The following is a 19,035-nucleotide window of genomic DNA, read 5'->3' as shown; positions in this document are numbered from 1 at the left end:
AGCATGAAAAAAACTTGTAGAGGCAACTGAGAGGTTCTTCCCAGTAGCTGATCAATGTAGGAAACAACATCCCAACCCCCTCTGCCTCTATCCACTAAAAATTATCTTCAACCCAGCCAGCTATCCAGAGCCTAGAGCTTCTACCCTAAGGAGAGTTATACCAGAAAGTAAAATATAGGCAAATTAAAATATGGAGGACAGAAGCAGGACATGACAAAGACACTGCTATCCAACTAGTGAAGCAAAGAAGAGCAGGTATGTAAGAAGGTGGGGGTGGGGTAGAAGCAGAGAAAAAGAAGGAAAAAAGATATTGAAGATAAAGAAAGTAATAAGAAGACATGGTATTAGAACTCATCTTCATCCAACCAGCTTGATGGTAAGAGGAAAGGCACCTTAGAAAAGAGGAAAAAGAGAAAGGAAAAGATACACAGGCAGTAGGAAAGAAAGGAAGGAAGGATAGTAAAAAATGATAAAGAGAAAATGGCAGAGGATAATTCCATTCAGTCAACTAAGAAGAGAGAAACTGGTGGGGGAGGGGAGAAAGCAGGAAATGGAAGAGAAATGGGAAAAAGAATGCACAGAAAAAGCAAAATAGACGGAATGGGGGGGGAGGACAGAAAACAAGAGCAGAAAATGGTAATAAGAAAAGGGGTTCAAGTCTTACTGAACTTCTAGTTTTAGAGATCTACGATTTTGATAGATACTCCCACTACCCACTAGGCTATGCAAAATTCCTTGAGTTGGTCCTGCTGCAGGAGGTATGATCCAAGATGGGAGCTTCCAGTCATCCTGGAGGTCTTGAGATCAGCTTTAACTCCTAAGCCTCTTTCAATTCAATTCCACATTTTTTTATCATTACCTCTCAGTGCCAGACTCTGAGTTAAGTATTAGGGACACAAAAATTCTCCAGCAAGTCTATGTCTTGGGAGAAGATTATTGGTTTATATCTAAGGAGTAGCATCAGTGGTGCTTATCGCTAAACTCAATGATCTAGGTCAAGGCTAGAGGCAGTTTCCATTCCGGGTCATCAAAGGAGGCTGTAGAGAAACCCAGAGGAACAAGATACCTAGAAGACACCTCTGGAACCTAGCTTTGAGGGCCCAAGCTATAGTTCCAGGTAGGAGCTTTAGCTAATGAAGAACCTGGGGCTCTAATGAGGAAATAAGGTCCAACTAAGGTCTCATCACTAAGTCTCAGTAAAGCTTTAAGTGATTGATCTTCAGACCAATTTTTATCACTAAATGTACCAGTACCAGTCCTGATAAATTGCCAAGGCCTAATGGGGGATATCGCAACCCTACAGCCTAAGTCTGCAAAGAGTCACTCACCAGATCACTGACAAGTGGCAGTGGCTTCTTTCTCCGTAGATCTGGCATGCTGTCAATGCCATAGAGCCCTCCAGCTGGCCTAAGGAGAGAAGAAAACATGTCAGGGCTTGTTACTGGCAGGTTCAGTGTTCTATTCTTCTTGCTCACTCTCTCCCCAGAGGAAGACGAACTGATTTCCACCATGTGCCTTTGAGAGGGGTAAGGAAGACACAAAGTGAGAGGAAATAAAGCCATGGAATGATGAGCAATGGAATCTGCTCTCAGGGTGCCCCTCCATGTTTCTTTCTATAATTTTTGTCAAAAACAGGGAGATCTTTTATCCCACGACAACACTTAAGGCACCTCTGTATATTTGAAGGCCCTAGTGCTGCATACTGCAAGGAGGGAATTCGTAGTTAAGAGGGCCCCTCCCTACACTCAGGGCAGAGACACTCCTCCCCAAAGGTGTTTCCTGGCCTGTGCTAGAACAGAAACCACAGGAATAGCTCTACAGAAGAGCTGCTGCCTAGGTGAGAAAGACTGCTAATGACATGTAGAAGGTAACCTTCTCCATCCTGAGTAAGAGAGTCACCAGTTCTGTCCATTCAAGCCTCCTGAAGAAAAAGGTTTCCGTGGAAAGAGGAGCTTGCATAACCAAGCAGAGGTAGGGAAAGTGGGATAGGAAACTTCCAAAAGACCATTTAGAGGGGGAAACAAAGAAAATTTAGGAAGGAAACAACAAAAGGACTCTAAGTCTGGCCTAGCCCTGTGGATACATCAGTAGGGACCAGGAAAAAAAAATTACAGCTGAAGCAACTAGAGATTTCTAAAACTTTATACCATTTCTATGCGTATTAATTTCGTTGTTCTTTGCCATTTCTTCCATAACTATATGAATAAAATTACAGAGAATGTCTTACAACACTATTCTCACAATGAGATAACCTGGGTTTTAGACCCAACTTTTCTTTTTTTTTCTTTTTTTTTTTTACAAATAGTTTATTGTCAAATTAGTTTCTACATAACACTCAGTGCTCATCCCCAAAGTGCCCTCCTCCATGCCCATCCCCCCCTCCCCACCACATCCATCAGTCCTCAGTTTTTGTCAGCATTCAAGAGTCTCTCATGGTTTGCCTCTCTCCCTTTCCCCCACCATTTCCGCCCTTCTTCTCCCCCTTGTTCCTCCATCAAGTTCCTCCTAATCCTCCTATACGTGCAAACATATGATATTTGTCCTTCTCTGCCTGACTTATTTTGCTCAGCATAACACCCTCAAGGTCCATCCATGTTGCTACACATGGCCAGATTTCATTGTTTCTCATTGCCATGTAGTATTCCATGGTATAGATAAACCACATCTTCTTATCCATTCATCTGTTGATGGACACTTAGGCTCTTTCCATGTTTTAGCTATTGTGGAGAGTGCTGCTATGAACATTGGGGTACATGTGCTCCTATGCCTCAGCATTTCTGTATCCCTTAGACCCAACTTTTCTAACTCACTCTATGTCCTTTGCCAAAATTCCTTCCTTTCTTTGGGTCTTGATGCCAATTCAATAAAACAAGGGGAATAAACTACAAAATTTCTCCAGCCTTTTAGAAGCTGTCATTTTGAATCTCAATGAAAAGAACTCATATACTTGACTCTAATGAAAAGAAGGAGATGGGGAAGGTGGTAAGGTAATTAGGTGGTTCACCATAACCGATCTGAAAAGAGACATGCTGCATAAGAAAAGTACTGTCAGTTAGCTATATAGGCAAAGAATGGAGCCATAAATTAGATCAAGGCCAAGAGGTGGAACAGACAACCTGCTATGTTGATGTCTAATAAATTAGCTTCCTGAGCACAGGAAATGAGCTTTGCTTTCAATGAGACTACCAGACCTAGGGAAGTTCTAAAGTTGTGACAGCTTCCAAGGACTAAGCTGAAGGAAAGGAAAGATGACAGGGAGACATTTAGAAAATCACTGTATGGCCTCATTTAAAAATAGCTTAGATATGTTCCATTGTCATGTATGTATTTTACAATCATTAGAAGAAAAAAGCTGAAGTCCTGAAGAAGGGCTGTTAAAGAAGCAAGTTTGTGGCTAATTCTAAAAACTATAGTATGCACCACTAAAGGTTCTTGCAACATGAATGAGCTTTAGACAAGAGAAAAAAGGATAGCTCATTCACATGACCTATTTAAAAAAAATCACAAGGAAAAAGAGCATGTAAAAATATAGTAGATAATTTTATGATCTGTTCTTATTTCTTCCCTGATCATGAGAAAGAGAAGCAGCTACTTGGGAATTCTCATGTCAAAAGGCCTTTATGGGACAAGGAGAGAAGGAAGATTCTGAGAAATAATGGACAGTGTATGTGCCAGGGGGATGTGGGGGAGGGCACTTAAACTCTCTCTTAAGTTGAGCAGCTTAAAATGACTCTTTGCTGCAATCACATGGGTCTGAAACTCCCAAACATGAAGCACAGACAGCACACATAGAGCTCCTAAGGGATGCTACTTATGCCTTGACTAGAGTAGAACAGAATAAGTAGGTGACTCACAACAGCTGAAGCAGGACAGAGACCAGAGAATAATCTAATCAGATATACTATCAACAACAGAATAAAAAGGTGTGTCAAATGCAGATATTTTTCTAGTTTCCTCTTCTACCTAAAAGGTTTATCACTAACTATAATACAATGAGTCAGAAATTCTAGAGGCAAAGATAGGGAAGTCCCAAAGCTCCCTCCCCTGCCTCACGGAAACCATGCTATAAAGCTCTCTCTAATGTCTCTGAGGAGTCAATGTGCAAAGTTCTCTCCTCTCCTCAGAGAACCAACCAATCTCTATAGCAGAGCCTCTTCTTTCCCAGGATTCAACTTACGGAGTGTTTTCTACTGTTCCTCAGGGGAAAAACTAGAAGCAGCATGAGAGACTAGAAAATCCACAGAAACCTTGTAGGGAATCACTTACCCTCCTGGGAGCCACTGGGGCAGAGAGGGGTTACCATCATCTGGAATCTTTAAAGAGAGACAGAAAAAAAGTTAGATCCTAGAAAAGATGGGAGACAGCCATATTTCTTTGGTCAGGCAGTGAGTAGTAAAGTAGGAATCTCAGAGAAGTATAGGTCATATACAGAATGTGGTGACATAGCCAGACTAATGTCTAAGCAAATGCCCTGATCAGCCACAGCAATAAGCAGGTTGCCAAACTGAGCACTACTTTGTCTCCCTTCTCCTCAGTGAATAGGAAGGATACAAGGTCAAGCTCTAAGGCTAAGGTCCACTGGGAGTGTGAGAACTACCAGAACTTACACCCCCTCATACAATCCACTGGTGTATGTAACAGTAAGCCAAGGGCCCCCCCCAAAAAAAAATCTACTTGGGCCTCACTTAAGCAAAAGGACCACTTTATATAGAGTCTGGCCTCTTTCTAGTTATATTCCTAAATTCCCTTAGCTGTCACAGAGTAGTGATTTGGTCCTTCTGGATTCCCATCTCATCTTGGGATTTGACTTTACTTAAGTTCCTTGAAGCCATAACTCGCAGACACTCTACATCTGATAAGCTCTATATATGTGACAAGAAAACCCAGGGCAGATTGGATACTTAGATTATCATTCTGGTACACATTATGAGCTCTATAATGAGAAGTTGAAAACTGAGGTACCAAATAATTCAAAGAAGAAACCACCTGAAAACAGTTTTTAAAGGTTTCTCCACAAACAAGCCAACCCCCCCCCAAAAAAAACCCAGAACAAGAAACATAAAAAACAAAACACAGAAAAAAAACCCCAAAAACAAAGCAGTGTAGACAGAAAGTTCCAAAGCTTCTAGGGCTCTCTAGAGAACCAATGGTAAATGCTGTTTAGGGTCAACAGATCTAGTGCTAGCAGGTCTGGGGCTTCCTGCCCCCTCCTTGTTCCCCTGAACCCCCCAAAACTTTCCTGCCTCCTAAAACCTGGGCTCCAGTTAACTATCCTGGACCAAATGAGCTCCAGGACAAGGGAGACAAGAGTATGGTATTTAACTTTGTACAGCGGGTAAAGTTTTGGGAGAGCCCCAGATGGGAGAAGTTATAGATTAGGCAAAATTAGGCAAAACATGGTGGAAAAGGGAGAGGTAGGATAGGCGTGGTATAGGTTGATATAATTATCTTAAGTAAGAATTACCCTGGCTCAGCAGTAGGCTCAAGATGAACTTTGGATTTAAGACCCTTCTTAGACCCTTCTCAGGTTGTCGGGACTCAGGTTGCCTGTCTACTAACTACAGCCCTTTATGAACACATTTCACCTTATCTGGCTCTTTCCATGGTTCTGTGGGTGGGATGATCCTGGCAAAAGGACAGCTAGGCCCCAAAGGAAACCAGAAGTGGATAATACCAGCCCCCTAAGGTTGCTTTTGAGGGGTAGCCTATCCCTTAATCCCCAGATCCTACCAGCCAGAACTTACCTTCCCTTTGGAAACAGTCACTGTACTGAGCAGATTTTTATTTCCTACCTAAAATTAGATGTTTGCCAGAAACCACTGACCTTAAGGAAACAAAGTCACAAAAAGTCTCTGGGAACCAGGGTTCAACAAGCTCAGATCATACACATTTTCTGTGCTTAGAGGGGATAGTGGGTCTGTAGAAGACTGCAGATAAAAGCATAGAGCATGCACACACAGGTACTGAAGGAGGGCTGTGAGAGTAAAAGGAGGTCTAGATAAAGTACCTACAGCAGGTATACTCACAGACACAACTTATGCCTGAGAGAAACACAAGGTGATCATGGATCCTATCACACAGGGTGATAAAGCATGTGTGCACACCCATTTGAAGAAGGATTCAGTGTTCACCAGGGCCTATATCACAGGCAAAAGCAAACCTCACGGTTTTCAAGAACCAGTGCCTACTTACAAGTAGAGAGCATGACTGATACAATGCATTCACATGGCATGGGGGAACCACATCACAGGTCTACGGAAGCTTGTGTTCACAAACCAAGAAACCTGCTCAGAAGCACAAAGCACATTCACACTTAGAGCCCCAGGCAAGAGGCACAAAATGCCTATAGCAAGTCCTGTTCTCAAATACAAAGTGTGTGCATGCTGGGCTCAGCAAGGGTTTACAGCATATGCCAACCTGCAGCGACAAGCAATAAATGGACAAACACTGTGCAAAATAGAAGAGAAGGGCAATCAGTATTTGGGGGAGTCAAACTGAGTACAAGTATAAGCACACACATGCTACATTGAATGTGCACCATGCTGGCACACACATTCTCACACTGCGCTCCAGGGATGTCTGCAGGAGCATACACAGAAATGGAGCATGCCCACAAACTGCTTTTAGGAAAAACAGACTATCTACATGAGCCAAAGCTCAGAGGCACAGATCATGTGTGTGTGCACATGTGTGCACACACACTCTGTGCTCAGGAGAGAAGGGTAGAAAATAGACAACACAAAGGACCCAAAGGGCCAGAGGCACAACCTGAACGGCTCCTCGCTTTCCTTCTGCAAGGAGAGAAAGAGCAGGGAAAAAAGGGCAGAAAAGGTTAGTAGATTCAGTCCCATAGCACGGAACCCAAAGAAAATGCCAGCTAAACCTTAAGGGACATGGAGAAAAGAAAGAGGTCCTCAGAACAACTGGTTAGTTCACAGAGCTTAACTCCCAGAATCCTTACTTCCTGTATTGGCTAGTCCCCACTTTTAGTTTAGACCATGTCCTGGTTTGGCTACTCAAACTAAAGGACAAAGCCTGCCTCGGGATTTCAGTCACCTTTCTTCCTTTTCCAAAGAGGTCTGCATGCAGCATCAAGGAAACCAGTGCCACACACTTTGTTATCAAGGGCCACTCCAACAGGATATCTGAGCTGGGCTAAGAACAGATGGAATTCCTTCCTTGGAAGCTACAGGAGCTCATTCTGGATCTGGGAGCTGTCCTCAAACCCCAAAGCCTAGTGACTGAACCCTTTCCATTTCCCAAAGCAGGCTTGGCCATGCATTTGCCCAGCAACCCTGGCTTGTTTTCCCAAGTTAGGCCATGTTAAGGCTTGGACTTAAGGCTAGGACTGGAATAGGTGGGGGCATCAACTGGCCATTGACCTCACCGAAGTTACCATGATCTGGAGGACAAAACTGATGGCAACTCCAGGCCTGATTATCTATTAAATCTAGAAGAATTCTCCAAAGGAAACTGATGTTTCCAGAAGGGCTTTAGCAAATCACAGTAAAGGAAGATAAAGTCCAGAAATTACTCCTTCTCCTATTCATCAGACAACATTGCCTCTAGGCCACATATGGATAGCTCCACAAGTTTCCTTCTCTAAGGCAAATCCATTCATCTGGGCTGATCAGCTCCCCTCTTTCTTTTCCCTCCCTTTTAAAGATCCACTGATATTATGTAACAAGTAAAAGGGAGAATCATAGAAACTAATTCCGAAGTTTCCAATTTTTCAGCTATTTTTGATGACTTAATGGGGTCACCTGACCTGACAGAGGCGTTAACTCAGAATAGGAATCCTCCAAACTTGACGGAGGAACAAGCGGGAGAAGAAGGGCGGAAATGGTGGGGGAAAGGGAGAGAGGCAAACCATGAGAGACTCTTGAATGCTGACAAAAACTGAGGACTGATGGATGTGGGGGGGAGGGGGGGATGGGCATGGAGGAGGGCACTTTGGGGATGAGCACTGAGTGTTATGTAGAAACTAATTTGACAATAAACTATTTGTAAAAAAAAAAAAAAAAAAAAGAATAGGAATCCTCCAAAATAGTGCAGCTATAGAAAGGTGGATGAGATGCAAAAGACACTTGCTGGAATGGGCAATATCACTTCTACATCTACACCCACCTGCCCTATTATATCCTTGCTGTCTTTGAAAAAGAAAATTAGGTAATGAACATTTTAACTGACCCTATGATTCAAATTAGAAAGGTTTCTCTCCGCCTCCACTATCTTGAAAATACACTGTACACATCATGTCAAAGTTACTTTGTGTCTTTCTGTTCTTCCCAGAGTTCCCCATAATACCTAAGAATCTGCTGACGAGGCTGTCAAGGCTCTCCATATATATATAGTTTTACCCTTGTAGCCTGAGGGTTTAGCACATCTCCTAGCATTTGTATGTAGTTAAAGGAACTGAATTTTGACGACTTAGAAAACAGTTTCTCAGAATGTATCTTTTGCCCATCACCAGATAAAACATAGGTCTCCTAGCCAGACTCCAAGGAACTGCAGTACTAGCTCTTCAGTTTGTTCTACCCACTGAACAAATATAACAAAACCTTTTTTTTTTTTTTTAATTTATTTTTGAGAGAGTGTGTGTGCACACAAGCAGGGGAGGTGCAGAGAGAGGGACACAGAAGATCTCAAGTGGGCTCCATGCTGACAGCTGAGAGCCTGATGTGGGGCTCGAACTTGCCTCATGCAAGTTCCAACTACAATACTATGACCCAAGCTAAAGTCAGGCGTTTAACCAACTGAGCCAGTCAGGTGGCCCTCTTTTTTTAAAAAATGCTTGTTTATTTTTGAGAGAGAGAGAGAGAGACAGAGAGAGATAGAGACAGAGACAGAGACAGTCCTGAGAGGGAGGGAGGGGCAGAGAGCAAAGGAGACAGAGGATCTTAGAAGTGGGCTCTGCCCCGACAATAGAGGACCCCAATGCAGTGCTGGAACTCACTAACTATAAGGTCACATGACCTGAGCCAAAGTTGTATGCTTGACCAACTAAGCCACCCAGGCATCCAAAACTTTTCTTGTTCAGAGTCAAACTTTTGTGCTTCCTAACTTCTTAAATTGCCTTAATATTTTTCCAGTCATTTTTAGTTTTCAGTTTAAGTGCTATATATCTAGAGAACACTTGCTTTGCAAAAAATAAATAAAAATAAATTCCCTGACCTTAAGAATGAGAGCACTCTTCCAGACAGTCCATTTTATAAGGAAGTGACATATCTCCTCATCATTAAAACAATCTTAACTCCATTGTAGTTGGGAGTGAAAAGACTTGAGGTGCTCAACTGATTTCAGCCTCCATTTCCTTACCTGTAAAAAGCAAATAAGAACCCTCCTAGGGTTACAGCAAGGATTCATGTCTTCAACAAGTATATGTTGAGAACCAACTACACTCTAGGCACTGTTCTCAGTACTGGTGATGCAGCAGAGCATGAAACAAACTCCCTGATGTTGATAAGCTTCTATTCTAGAGAAGGAGCTGATGATTAATAATCATGAAGACAAAGAGAGTAGCTAACATTAAGTGAACACATCATGTACCTGACATTTATCAGAGTAAGCTCATTTATTTCTCTCAACAACTCTACTGGGTAAATACTATTATCTCCATTTTTTTGTTGATTAAACTGAAGATCATCACAGAGGTTAAGAAACTTGCCTAAAGTTACAGCAAGTGGCAAAGCCCAGAATTCAAAACAGGCATTTGGTGCCAGGATCCATAGAGACTCTGGTGCAAAATTCAGGTAAGGGTAAAAGATAATGCCCCCTGTGGTGATGTTACACTTACGATTAGAGTTTGATATAGAAAAATCAATGGAAGTTTTTGAACAGAGTAGTGATATGATCTGACTCATGTTTTGTAAGGATTACTCTGATTGCTGTGGGGAAAACAGACTGTAGAAGAACAAGGGTAGAAGCAGAGAGGCCAGTTAGGCTATGAAATCATCTGGATAAGAGAAAATGGTGACTTAGACAAGGATAAGTAGTGGTGAAGGCAGAGATAGTGGTTAAGGTTTAGGTTACTTTTTAAAGGTAGAGCAGGCAGATTTACTAAATGATTGGGTGTGGGCTATGAGGAAAAAAAAAGAAAAGTCAAATAATGACTGTATGGATTTTGGCCTGAGCAACTGCAAGAATCAAGTTGTCGTTTATTGGTAAGAAGACTACAGGAAAAGCAGGTTTGGCAGGGGGTTGGGGAAAAGGACCAGGAGTTTGGTTTTGGTATGTCAAATCTGAGATGCCTATTTTCTTCCAAATGGAAATGTTAAGTAGATTTAAAGTCTGGTGTTCATGGAAGATGTCTAGGCCAGAGACGTAAATCTGGGAATACTTACAAAACTCATGATATTGAAAGAGATTACCTAGACCATGAGTATGAATAAAAAGACATCAAGATTGAATCCTGGGATGCTACAAGGTTGGGAAGATGAGGAGGGACCAACAAAGATGGCTAAGAAGGAATGGTCAATATAGTACTGGGGAAGAGCCAAAACAGAGAGATGGTCTGGAAACAAAGTGAAGAAAATGTTTCAAAAAAAAAAAAAAAAAAGGAACTGAGGCCAGAGGAGAGACTAAAAGACCAATGGAATAGAACTGATCCAGAAATAAACTCTAAAAAATTTACAGTCAGTTGGTTTTTGTCAAGGGTGCTAAGACCATTCAATGGAGAGTTTTTTTTTTTTCCAATGGTGCTTGAATATCCATGTGCATATGAATCAAGTTGGATCCCTATTTCACACACACATATAAAATTAATTAAAAATGGATCATCGACCTAAAAGAGCTAAAATTAAACAACATTTAGAAAAAAACATAGGAGGGGTGCCTGGGTGGCTCAGTGGCTTAAGCATCCAACTTTGGCTCAGGTCATGGTCTTGCAGTTCATGAATTCAAGCCTCACACTGGGTTCTGTGCTGACAGCTCAGAGCCTGAAGCCTGCTTCAGATTTTGTGTCTCCCTCTCTGCTCCTCCCCATATGCACTCTCCCTCGCTCTCTCTCAGAAATAAACTTTAAAAAATATATTTTTTAAAAAAGAAACATAGGAGTAAATCTTTATAACCTTGGGTTAGACAATGGTTTCTTAACTATGAAACCAAAAACACAATGCACACAAGAAAAACAGATAAACTGAATTTCATCAAAACTTAAAACTTTTGTACTCTATTTCATACACATTGGGTATCACAAAAAAAAAAAAGAGAGAGAGAGAGAGAAGTAACAATTGTTGACGAGGATGTAGAGAAATTACAAACTCTGTGTACTGTTGGTAGGAATGCAAAATGGTGCAGCCACTGTAGAAAACAATATGGCAATTCCACTTCTCATTGTATACTCAAAGAAAATGAAAGCAAGGATTCAAAACCAATATTTATACACCTATGTTCATGGCAACTTTCTTTACAATAGCCAAAGGGTGAAAGAAACCAAAGTGTCTATCTACAAATGAATAGATAAACAAAACGTGGTATATATACACATACAATGGAATACCATTCAGCCTTAAAAAGGAAGGACATATGCTACAACATGGATGAACCTTGAAAGAACATTATGCCATGTAAAATGGGTTAGCCATAAAATTACCAATACTGTGTGATTCTACTTATGTGAGGTACTAAAGCAGTCAAATTTATAGAGACAAAAAGTAGATGTGGTTGCCAGCGGCTGGTGGGAGAGGAGAATGGGGAGTTAGTTTGATGGGTACAGAGTTCCAGCTGTGGAAGGTGAAAAAGTTCTGGAGATTGGATGATCGTGATGGTTGCACAACAATATGAATGAACTTAAAATGTTTAAAATGATAAATTTTATATTATGTATATTTTACCACAATAAAAAAATTTAGGGGTGCCTAGGTGGCTCAGTTGGTTGAGCATCCAACTCTTTTTTTTAATTTTTAATTTTTATTTTTTTCCCTTCATAGTTTATTGTCAAGTTGGTTTTCATATAACACCCAGTGCTCATCCCAGCAAGTCCCTCCTCCATCCCCATTACTCCCCTTTCCCTCCCCCCCACCCCATCAGCCCTCAGTTTGTTCTCAGCATTCAAGAGTCTCTCATGGTTTGCCTCCCTCCCTCTCCCCAACTATTTTTCCCCTTCTCCTCCCCCATGGTCCTCCGTTAAGTTCCTCCTAATCCACCTATATGTGCAAACATATGGTATCTGTCCTTCTCTGCCTGACTTATTTCACTCAGCATAATACCGTCAAGTTCCAGCCACATTGCTACAATGGGCCAGATTTCATTCTTTCTCATTGCCATGTAGTATTCCATTGTATAGATAAACTACATCTTGATCCACTCGTCAGTTGATGGACATTTAGGCTCTTTCCATGATTTGGCTATTGTTGAGAGTGCTGCTATGAACACTGGGGTACATGTGCTCCTATGCATCAGCACTCCTGTATCCCTTGGGTAAATTCCTAGCAGTGCTACTACTGGGTCCTAGGGGAGTTCTATTGTTAATTTTGTGAGGAACCTCCACACTGTTTTCCAGAGGGGCTGCACCAGCTTACATTCCCACCGGAGTGTAGGCGGGTGCCCATTTCGTCACATCCTCGCCAGCATCTAGAGTCTCCTGATGTGCTCATTTTAGCCACTCTGACTGGCGTGAGGTGGTATCTCAGTGTGGTTTTGATCGAGCATTCAACTCTTGATTTCAGCTCAGATCATGTTCCCAGAGTCACGGGATCAAGCCCTACATTGAAGCTCCATGCTCCTCATGGAGCCTGCTTAAGATTCTCAGTCTCTCTCCTTCTATACCTCTCCCCCATTCGCACATACTCTCTCAAATTAAAAAAGAAAAAAAATCCCAGCTAAACAAAACTTGTATGCTTCAAAAAACACCATTAAGAAAATGAAGACAAAGATTGGGGGAAAATACTCACAAAACCATATATGTGATAAGGGACACATTCCAGAATATAAAGTCTTCTTACAACTCAACAACAAAAAAACAACTCAATTTGAACAGACATTTCTCCAAAAAAATATAAAAATGGCCAATATGCACATGAAAAGATGCTTAACATTATAAGCCACTGGAGAAATGCAAACCAAATTACAGTAAGATACCACTCACATCCAGTAGGATGGGTATAATAAAAAACACAAATATTAATAAGTGTTGGCAAGGATGTGGAGAAAAAAGAACTCTCATGCCTTGCTCATGGGAATGTAAAACGGTGCAACCACACTGGAAAACAGTCTGGCAATTTCTGAGAAAATGTTAAACTCAGAGTTACTATATGACCCAGCAATTCCACTTCTAATATATATCCAAGAGAAATAAAAACATGTCTGCACCAAAACTTGTACACAAATGTTCATGGCAATGTTATTCGTAATAGCCAAAAAAGTAGTAAAGAACAACAAACCAAATGCCCATCAAATGATGAATATATAAACAAAATATAGTATATCCATATAATGGAATATTAGTCCAACCACAAGTATTGATACATGTTACAACGTGGTTAAATCTTGAAAATATGCTAAGTGGATGAAACCAGTCACAGAGGCCACATATTACATGAATCCATTTATATGCAATATCCAGAACAGGCAAATCCACAGAAACAAAAAGTCAATTAGTGGTTGCTAACGGCTGGAAGCAAAGGGGATTGAAGAGTGACCACTAATAGTAAGGAGTTTCTTTTTGGGGTGATAGAAATGTTCTGGAGTTGATGGTTGCATAATTCTGTGAATATACTTAAAAACACTATTAATTGTACATTTTTTTAAGGGTGAACTTCATGGCATGTAAATTATAACTCAATAAAGCTGTTATAATGAAAAGAAGGACATAATTAATTGTGTCAACTTGCCAATTAAGAGGAGGGCCAAAAATGGACCAGGAGTTTGGCAATTTGGTGGTCATCTGTCATAACTTGAACAAAGTTATTTTGGTAGTGTAGTAGAAATAAAAGAATTGAATTTTTATGTAATGCATGTGACAGTACTTAAAACATTGCCTATGTACTCTCCAAAAGAGAAGATAAGGGATGAAAAATAAGAACTCAATGGTAAGCTACTAGTAACCTTAGATGCTAAAAGTTTCCAAGCAGAGCAGTGAAGAAAGGGGATTCCTTACAAGTTTCATTGTAGTAGTAGCCACTGTTACTAATACTGAATCAGTTTACCAGCTTAGGATGACTACTGTTCTGGGCTCTGTAACAAGAGTGTGTTGGTGAAAGGCTGTTCTATGTGCTTACCTTGCTCTATTCTTCTTGCACTACGGAATGTTGCTAGAGTCAGGCCTAGACCCAGCACCCCTCCACCACTCCCTCTGCAGCCTGTAGGCCAGACTTGATCTTGGCCAGGACCCAGAACTTCAGCTTGCTTTCTTACTGGTGTTTCTGAAAACCTATTTTGTCTCATTATCACTGCTGTTGCCACCACCTGCTCTCCACAGGTACCACAAGCTTCTGCATTGCCCACCAGGGTATCAACTCAGAAGGGAAACTGTGCAAGTTAAAAAGTCAGCCCAAGTGTGCTTGCTGGGTGTTCATGCTAACATCAACCACACACCGACAGACCACCAAGGTCAAAGGAGCTGGTAAAGAAGTACTACTTTGATATTTGTTGTTTCTATTGCTGCTGTAATGTAAAAATTTCTAAATGCCCAGTGACAAGGAAAAAGGGCTGCAAAGTTCAGGGGAGAAAGAAATCCCTTACAGCTGAGGAATTAAAGAAAGCTTTCTGGAAGAGGTGATGTTTGGGCTGTAGAGTGAAGAACTGACTAAATTTTCCTAGGCTGATTTGACGAACACAGAATCTTAGGCTAGAAGGAAGCATGTATATGTTAATATGCTGAGAATAGAAAGTACGAGGTGAATTTCTGAGACAGCAAAGTTTCCTTTTGGGTGGAGTATAGTGGGACAATGGGAGATAAGCCTGCAAATGTAAACTAGAGATCAACTGCAGTGGTCCTGAATGCCAAGTGAAAGCCTTACTTACTTACTTATCTATTTATTTATTTTTAAGTAGGCTTCACATCCAGTGAAGAGCCCAGTGTAGGACTTGAACTCACAACTCCCGAGATTAAAATCTGGGCTGAGATCAAGAGTCAGACACTTAACCAAATGAGCTACCCAGGTGCCTCTAGACTTTCTGGATAAGCTACAAGTAGCAGATCTAGGGATATTTGAAAGGAACATAATGTGATTTTTTTTTAATTTTTTAAATTTAACTTTATGAGTTGGTATTACAATTATTATTCAGATTCTAAAAAGCGTAAAAAGGTATACAGTGAAAAAAAATCTACTTTTCATCCCATTAGTTTTTTTCACCTAGTATCTGTCCCCATGGGCAATCAGGTATCAATTTCCTATGTATCTTTGTTAGATATCCTACACAGACACAGACACTATGGGTTTATGTATTCTTTCCCTTCTATTTTGTACAAGTGTGGGCATCTTATACATACTGTTCTGCACCTTGTTTTTTCATGTAGCAATATGTCTTGGAGATATCTCCATTTGAGGAAAGAGCTACCTCATTCTTTTTATAGCTATATGGTACTGTATTCCATTGTTAGGGTGTGCCCATAAGTTATTTAGCCAGTCTTTCTTAACAAACACTGTTTTCACTCTTTGCTAATAAAAATAATGCTTCAAAAACAGAACATATGTCCTTTCCACATGTGAAAATAAACCTGCAGGATATATTCCTGGAAGTGATTTGGGGGCTCAATGGGTATATAGAATTCTGATACATTTTGCCAATTGTCTTCCTTAGAGGTTATACCAATTTACACTCCCATCCCACCAGCAACGCATGAGTGCCTGTTCCCTCACACCTTTGTCAACACAAGATGTTTCACAATTTTAATTCTCCCTTAGAAACATTAATCAGGTTATATGCATAAGAGGACAACTCCATTTACATTCAAAACTGGATGAATACAGCATATGCTCTTTGGATAAATTTAATTTTGATTGGGAGAATTTTAAAACTACATATCTCCATGCTGCCTATAAAAAAAGTTCTCTCATTTCTTGACTCAAAACCATTCCGTTCTCCAATTTAGGTGAGCAGCCTTTAGCTGGAGATGGAAGAAAAGGAATATGACCTGTGAAAAGCAGATGGCTCTTGGGTAGGGAAAGCACTGGACAGCTTCAAGTCAAAAATAAGGTTCTGTGTAAAGTCCAGTAATGGAGGGAAGAAAGGCCAGGATAAGGGAAATTCCTACAATGGCCCATCAACTACTGGGGAAATAGCAATCTTATCTTACCAATAAATCCATGCAAAGAATAATTTTAAGATGCAATGTAGGGTTGCATCAGCACTGATGCATGTGAGCAACATGCCCATTCCTGCCTCCTACACCACTTTACACTGGCATATCCTAAAAGTCCTGCAGCTATAAACTACTTCTGCCCACATGTTCCTCCCTCTTTTAAAAAGGTAACTTCAAAAGTCCACACCCCCACACACTCCCCCAAAAGATTGGAAGTTCCCTTAGAGACAGGAACTCCTTTCCTGTTGCTTTAGAACCCTCTTTTACTCCAATTCCCACAGGATTAGCTTAAAAATCTATATTCAAGTAATTTATACTGATTTAAGCTGTGGACCTCCCCCATCACCTTGGAAACTCACCAGCAAGCTGGTGTCAAGCTTGCCTGATGGAGACCATACCCAGCCAGCTGTGACCCCATTAAATATAGATTTGGAATACCTGAGTGTAGGTCTTCTACTGAGAGATGGTTTGCCTTCTGTACTAGCTCGTGCAAAAGTTTTTTCTGTCTCAGTCTTTTCTCTCTCAGAACATTTTTAAAGTTGTTGATGCACTTGTTGAGATAGATTGTCTCTGCACACACTTGCTCTAGGCTTAGTGTGCCCTGCTTGGGAGATTCAGGCCTGGAACAAGTTTCATTTCCCAGACATGGAGCCAGAGCAAAACCTGGCAATGCATATGCAATAGGTGAGGAGTTAGAAGCCAGAGAGAAGTTGCTGGGATCCTGAAAGGTTTGGTCTCTCTGTGTAGAGATGCCCACTCCAACAGAGACCACACTGAGCAAGCTCTCGCTCTCCTGACTCCCAGGGCTCTCCACAGAGAGATCCTGAGCACCCTCTGAACTCACTGTCCCAAGAAGTCTATCACTGTTCTCTGACTGAGAACCACTTTCATTGCTTTCTAGGTCTTCAGGACTGATGGACCCACTATTCTCGAGCTTCTGAAACACTCCCTGCAGAGCAGAGCGAAAGTGATGAATTGCTCGGCCCAGTTTGCTTTTGTAAAACTTAATTTCTAGATCTTCATCCTCCTGTGAGCCAACCAGACCACAAGAGGACTTTTCAAAGACATCTTTAAGGACTTGAGTAGCATGTTCCTCTTCCTCATTCAAGTCAATATGAACCATGTCACTGAAAGTCTCAGGCCCTATGATAATTTCCTCCATCATGCGGTCACAGCTCAGAGTTGCAAACCTTCTGGACTTGTCTGTCAAAAGGTCCTCAAGCTGCTTTGAGCTCAGAATATCAAGCGCAGCTTCAGAGGCCAGGAGCTCGTCTTCGGTCTTCAGCAACCCAGAGAGTGATAGGCAGCTGCCAGCCTCACTTTTATTGCTGCAATGGTTTTCTCTTTTTCCTATACTACATACTTCAAATCCTTGCCTGGACTGTTTGAAAACCTGGGATTTCCCAGAACCCTCCTCTTTTGAGATTAACACTAGGGAAGGATCCTCAAATTGATGGAAGGTGGACAGAGTAACCTCTTTCCCTGTCAGCTCACCACAGTGGTCACTGATAACTTGGGAGGTTCCTAATGTTCCTTTTACTTCATCTCCTGGCTTAGACACATCACTTGACTTTGTGAAATTATTCTCGAGTGGGAAGCAAAGGCCTTGCTGCTCAGGGGTTTGAGGTTCTCTGTGTTGATTCTGAGCCCTCATTTGATATGCTCCTGTTCCAGGTCCTGTGTCCCTTGTTTCCATCTGAAGAAGGGATTCATGCTGGTTTAAAGAATTTGAATTATGATCCTGAAGTTGTTGCGAAAATGACAGAGACTCCTTTTGGGGATTCTTATAGCACTGTGGCCAGCTTGGTTCTTCTTTGGTGGCAATCCGGACCCCTACACTCTGCAAAAGGATGGATTTCTGCAAGATGAAGTCTCTGTGCTCTAGATGGGCAAGTTTCACAACAGTAGGCCTGGGAGCTGGGGCTTTGCCTGCCCTATAAGCCTCTTTGATGTACCTGTTGCATTGCATGCCATTAACACAGAGATGCATGGCCAGGAAGCTATGCACCAGTTCCATGGTATTTTCCCCATCTTGCTCTGGAAGTCCATACAGATACAGAATGGCTTCTTCACTGGGTCTGTCCACATGGGGTTCCTGGGCCTTTTCCCCCACACACACCTTAGCCAGAGAGCTACTGCCCACCTGCAACCCTTCTATTTCACTCAGAACTGAGTCTACACAGCTAGACACTTCATCCACTGAACCCCGGACTTGGCTCAAGTGCTGCTGCAGCTCAGCTATTTCAGTTTGGAGACGGCTGATGCCTTGTAGCTCTCTGATTATATAGTCTACTACATCCCCCAAAGGCTCTCGCTGTTCACAGCTGCAGCCTTGGCGAAGGCCTCTGGACAAAAGGGACTTGGCTTGATTCCTTTCTGAGGGCTCTTGACAGCTTGTGCTAATGCTGACAGATGAGAGGTCCTGAGAGCCAGCCCCTGAAGCACAGGCAGTGGAGCCCAGAGGAAGCTGGCTGCTGGCCTGCTGCTCAAAGCTGCAATGCTGAGCCAGGCCTCCATCTCTATCCTCACCAATGGCTGAGGCTGTTGACCCACAGTGAGGGAGCAGAGAGCTGTCCTCTGGTAAGGATTCAGTAGGGCCTGAGGACTTGTTCTTGATGCCACACAGGGTCTCTGGCTTAGCCTTATCTGGGGAAAGCCTGGAGGAGGGTCCCAAGGTGACCATGATCTCCTCCTCTGACTCTTGCAATAATCGTTTCATTTTCTCCCTCCGGGTCTGGGGGATTCTGTTTCTTTCTTTTATTTCTGGTCAGACGCTTAACAGAGATTGT

The 19,035-nt window shown here is 41.9% G+C and overlaps 1 protein-coding gene across 4 annotated transcripts in view; it reads right to left on the bottom strand.

Moving 5' to 3' along the window:
* The window catches only part of UNC13B (unc-13 homolog B), a 218,630-nt gene that overhangs the window by 34,993 nt on the left and 164,602 nt on the right, over positions 1-19,035 (bottom strand). For 3 of the 4 annotated variants that reach the window (XM_039218603.1, XM_039218604.1, XM_039218605.1), the window contains exons 11-12: positions 4,267-4,313; positions 1,329-1,407 (exon numbers count right to left, since the gene is read on the bottom strand). In XM_039218603.1, coding sequence (XP_039074534.1) covers positions 1,329-1,407; positions 4,267-4,313 — 126 coding nt within the window. Of the gene's footprint in view, positions 1-1,328; positions 1,408-4,266; positions 4,314-6,768; positions 6,792-16,684; positions 18,966-19,035 lie in introns of those variants that run through there. The other variant, XM_039218602.1, reaches the window with a different exon arrangement.

Source organism: Hyaena hyaena, unplaced genomic scaffold, assembly GCF_003009895.1.
Source record: "Hyaena hyaena isolate Hyena2069 unplaced genomic scaffold, ASM300989v1 scaffold_769, whole genome shotgun sequence".
In the NCBI taxonomy this organism is placed as follows: Eukaryota; Metazoa; Chordata; class Mammalia; order Carnivora; family Hyaenidae; genus Hyaena; species Hyaena hyaena.
Note: the sequence above shows the minus strand (reverse complement) of the source record. Positions and strands in the feature narration are given on the sequence as shown.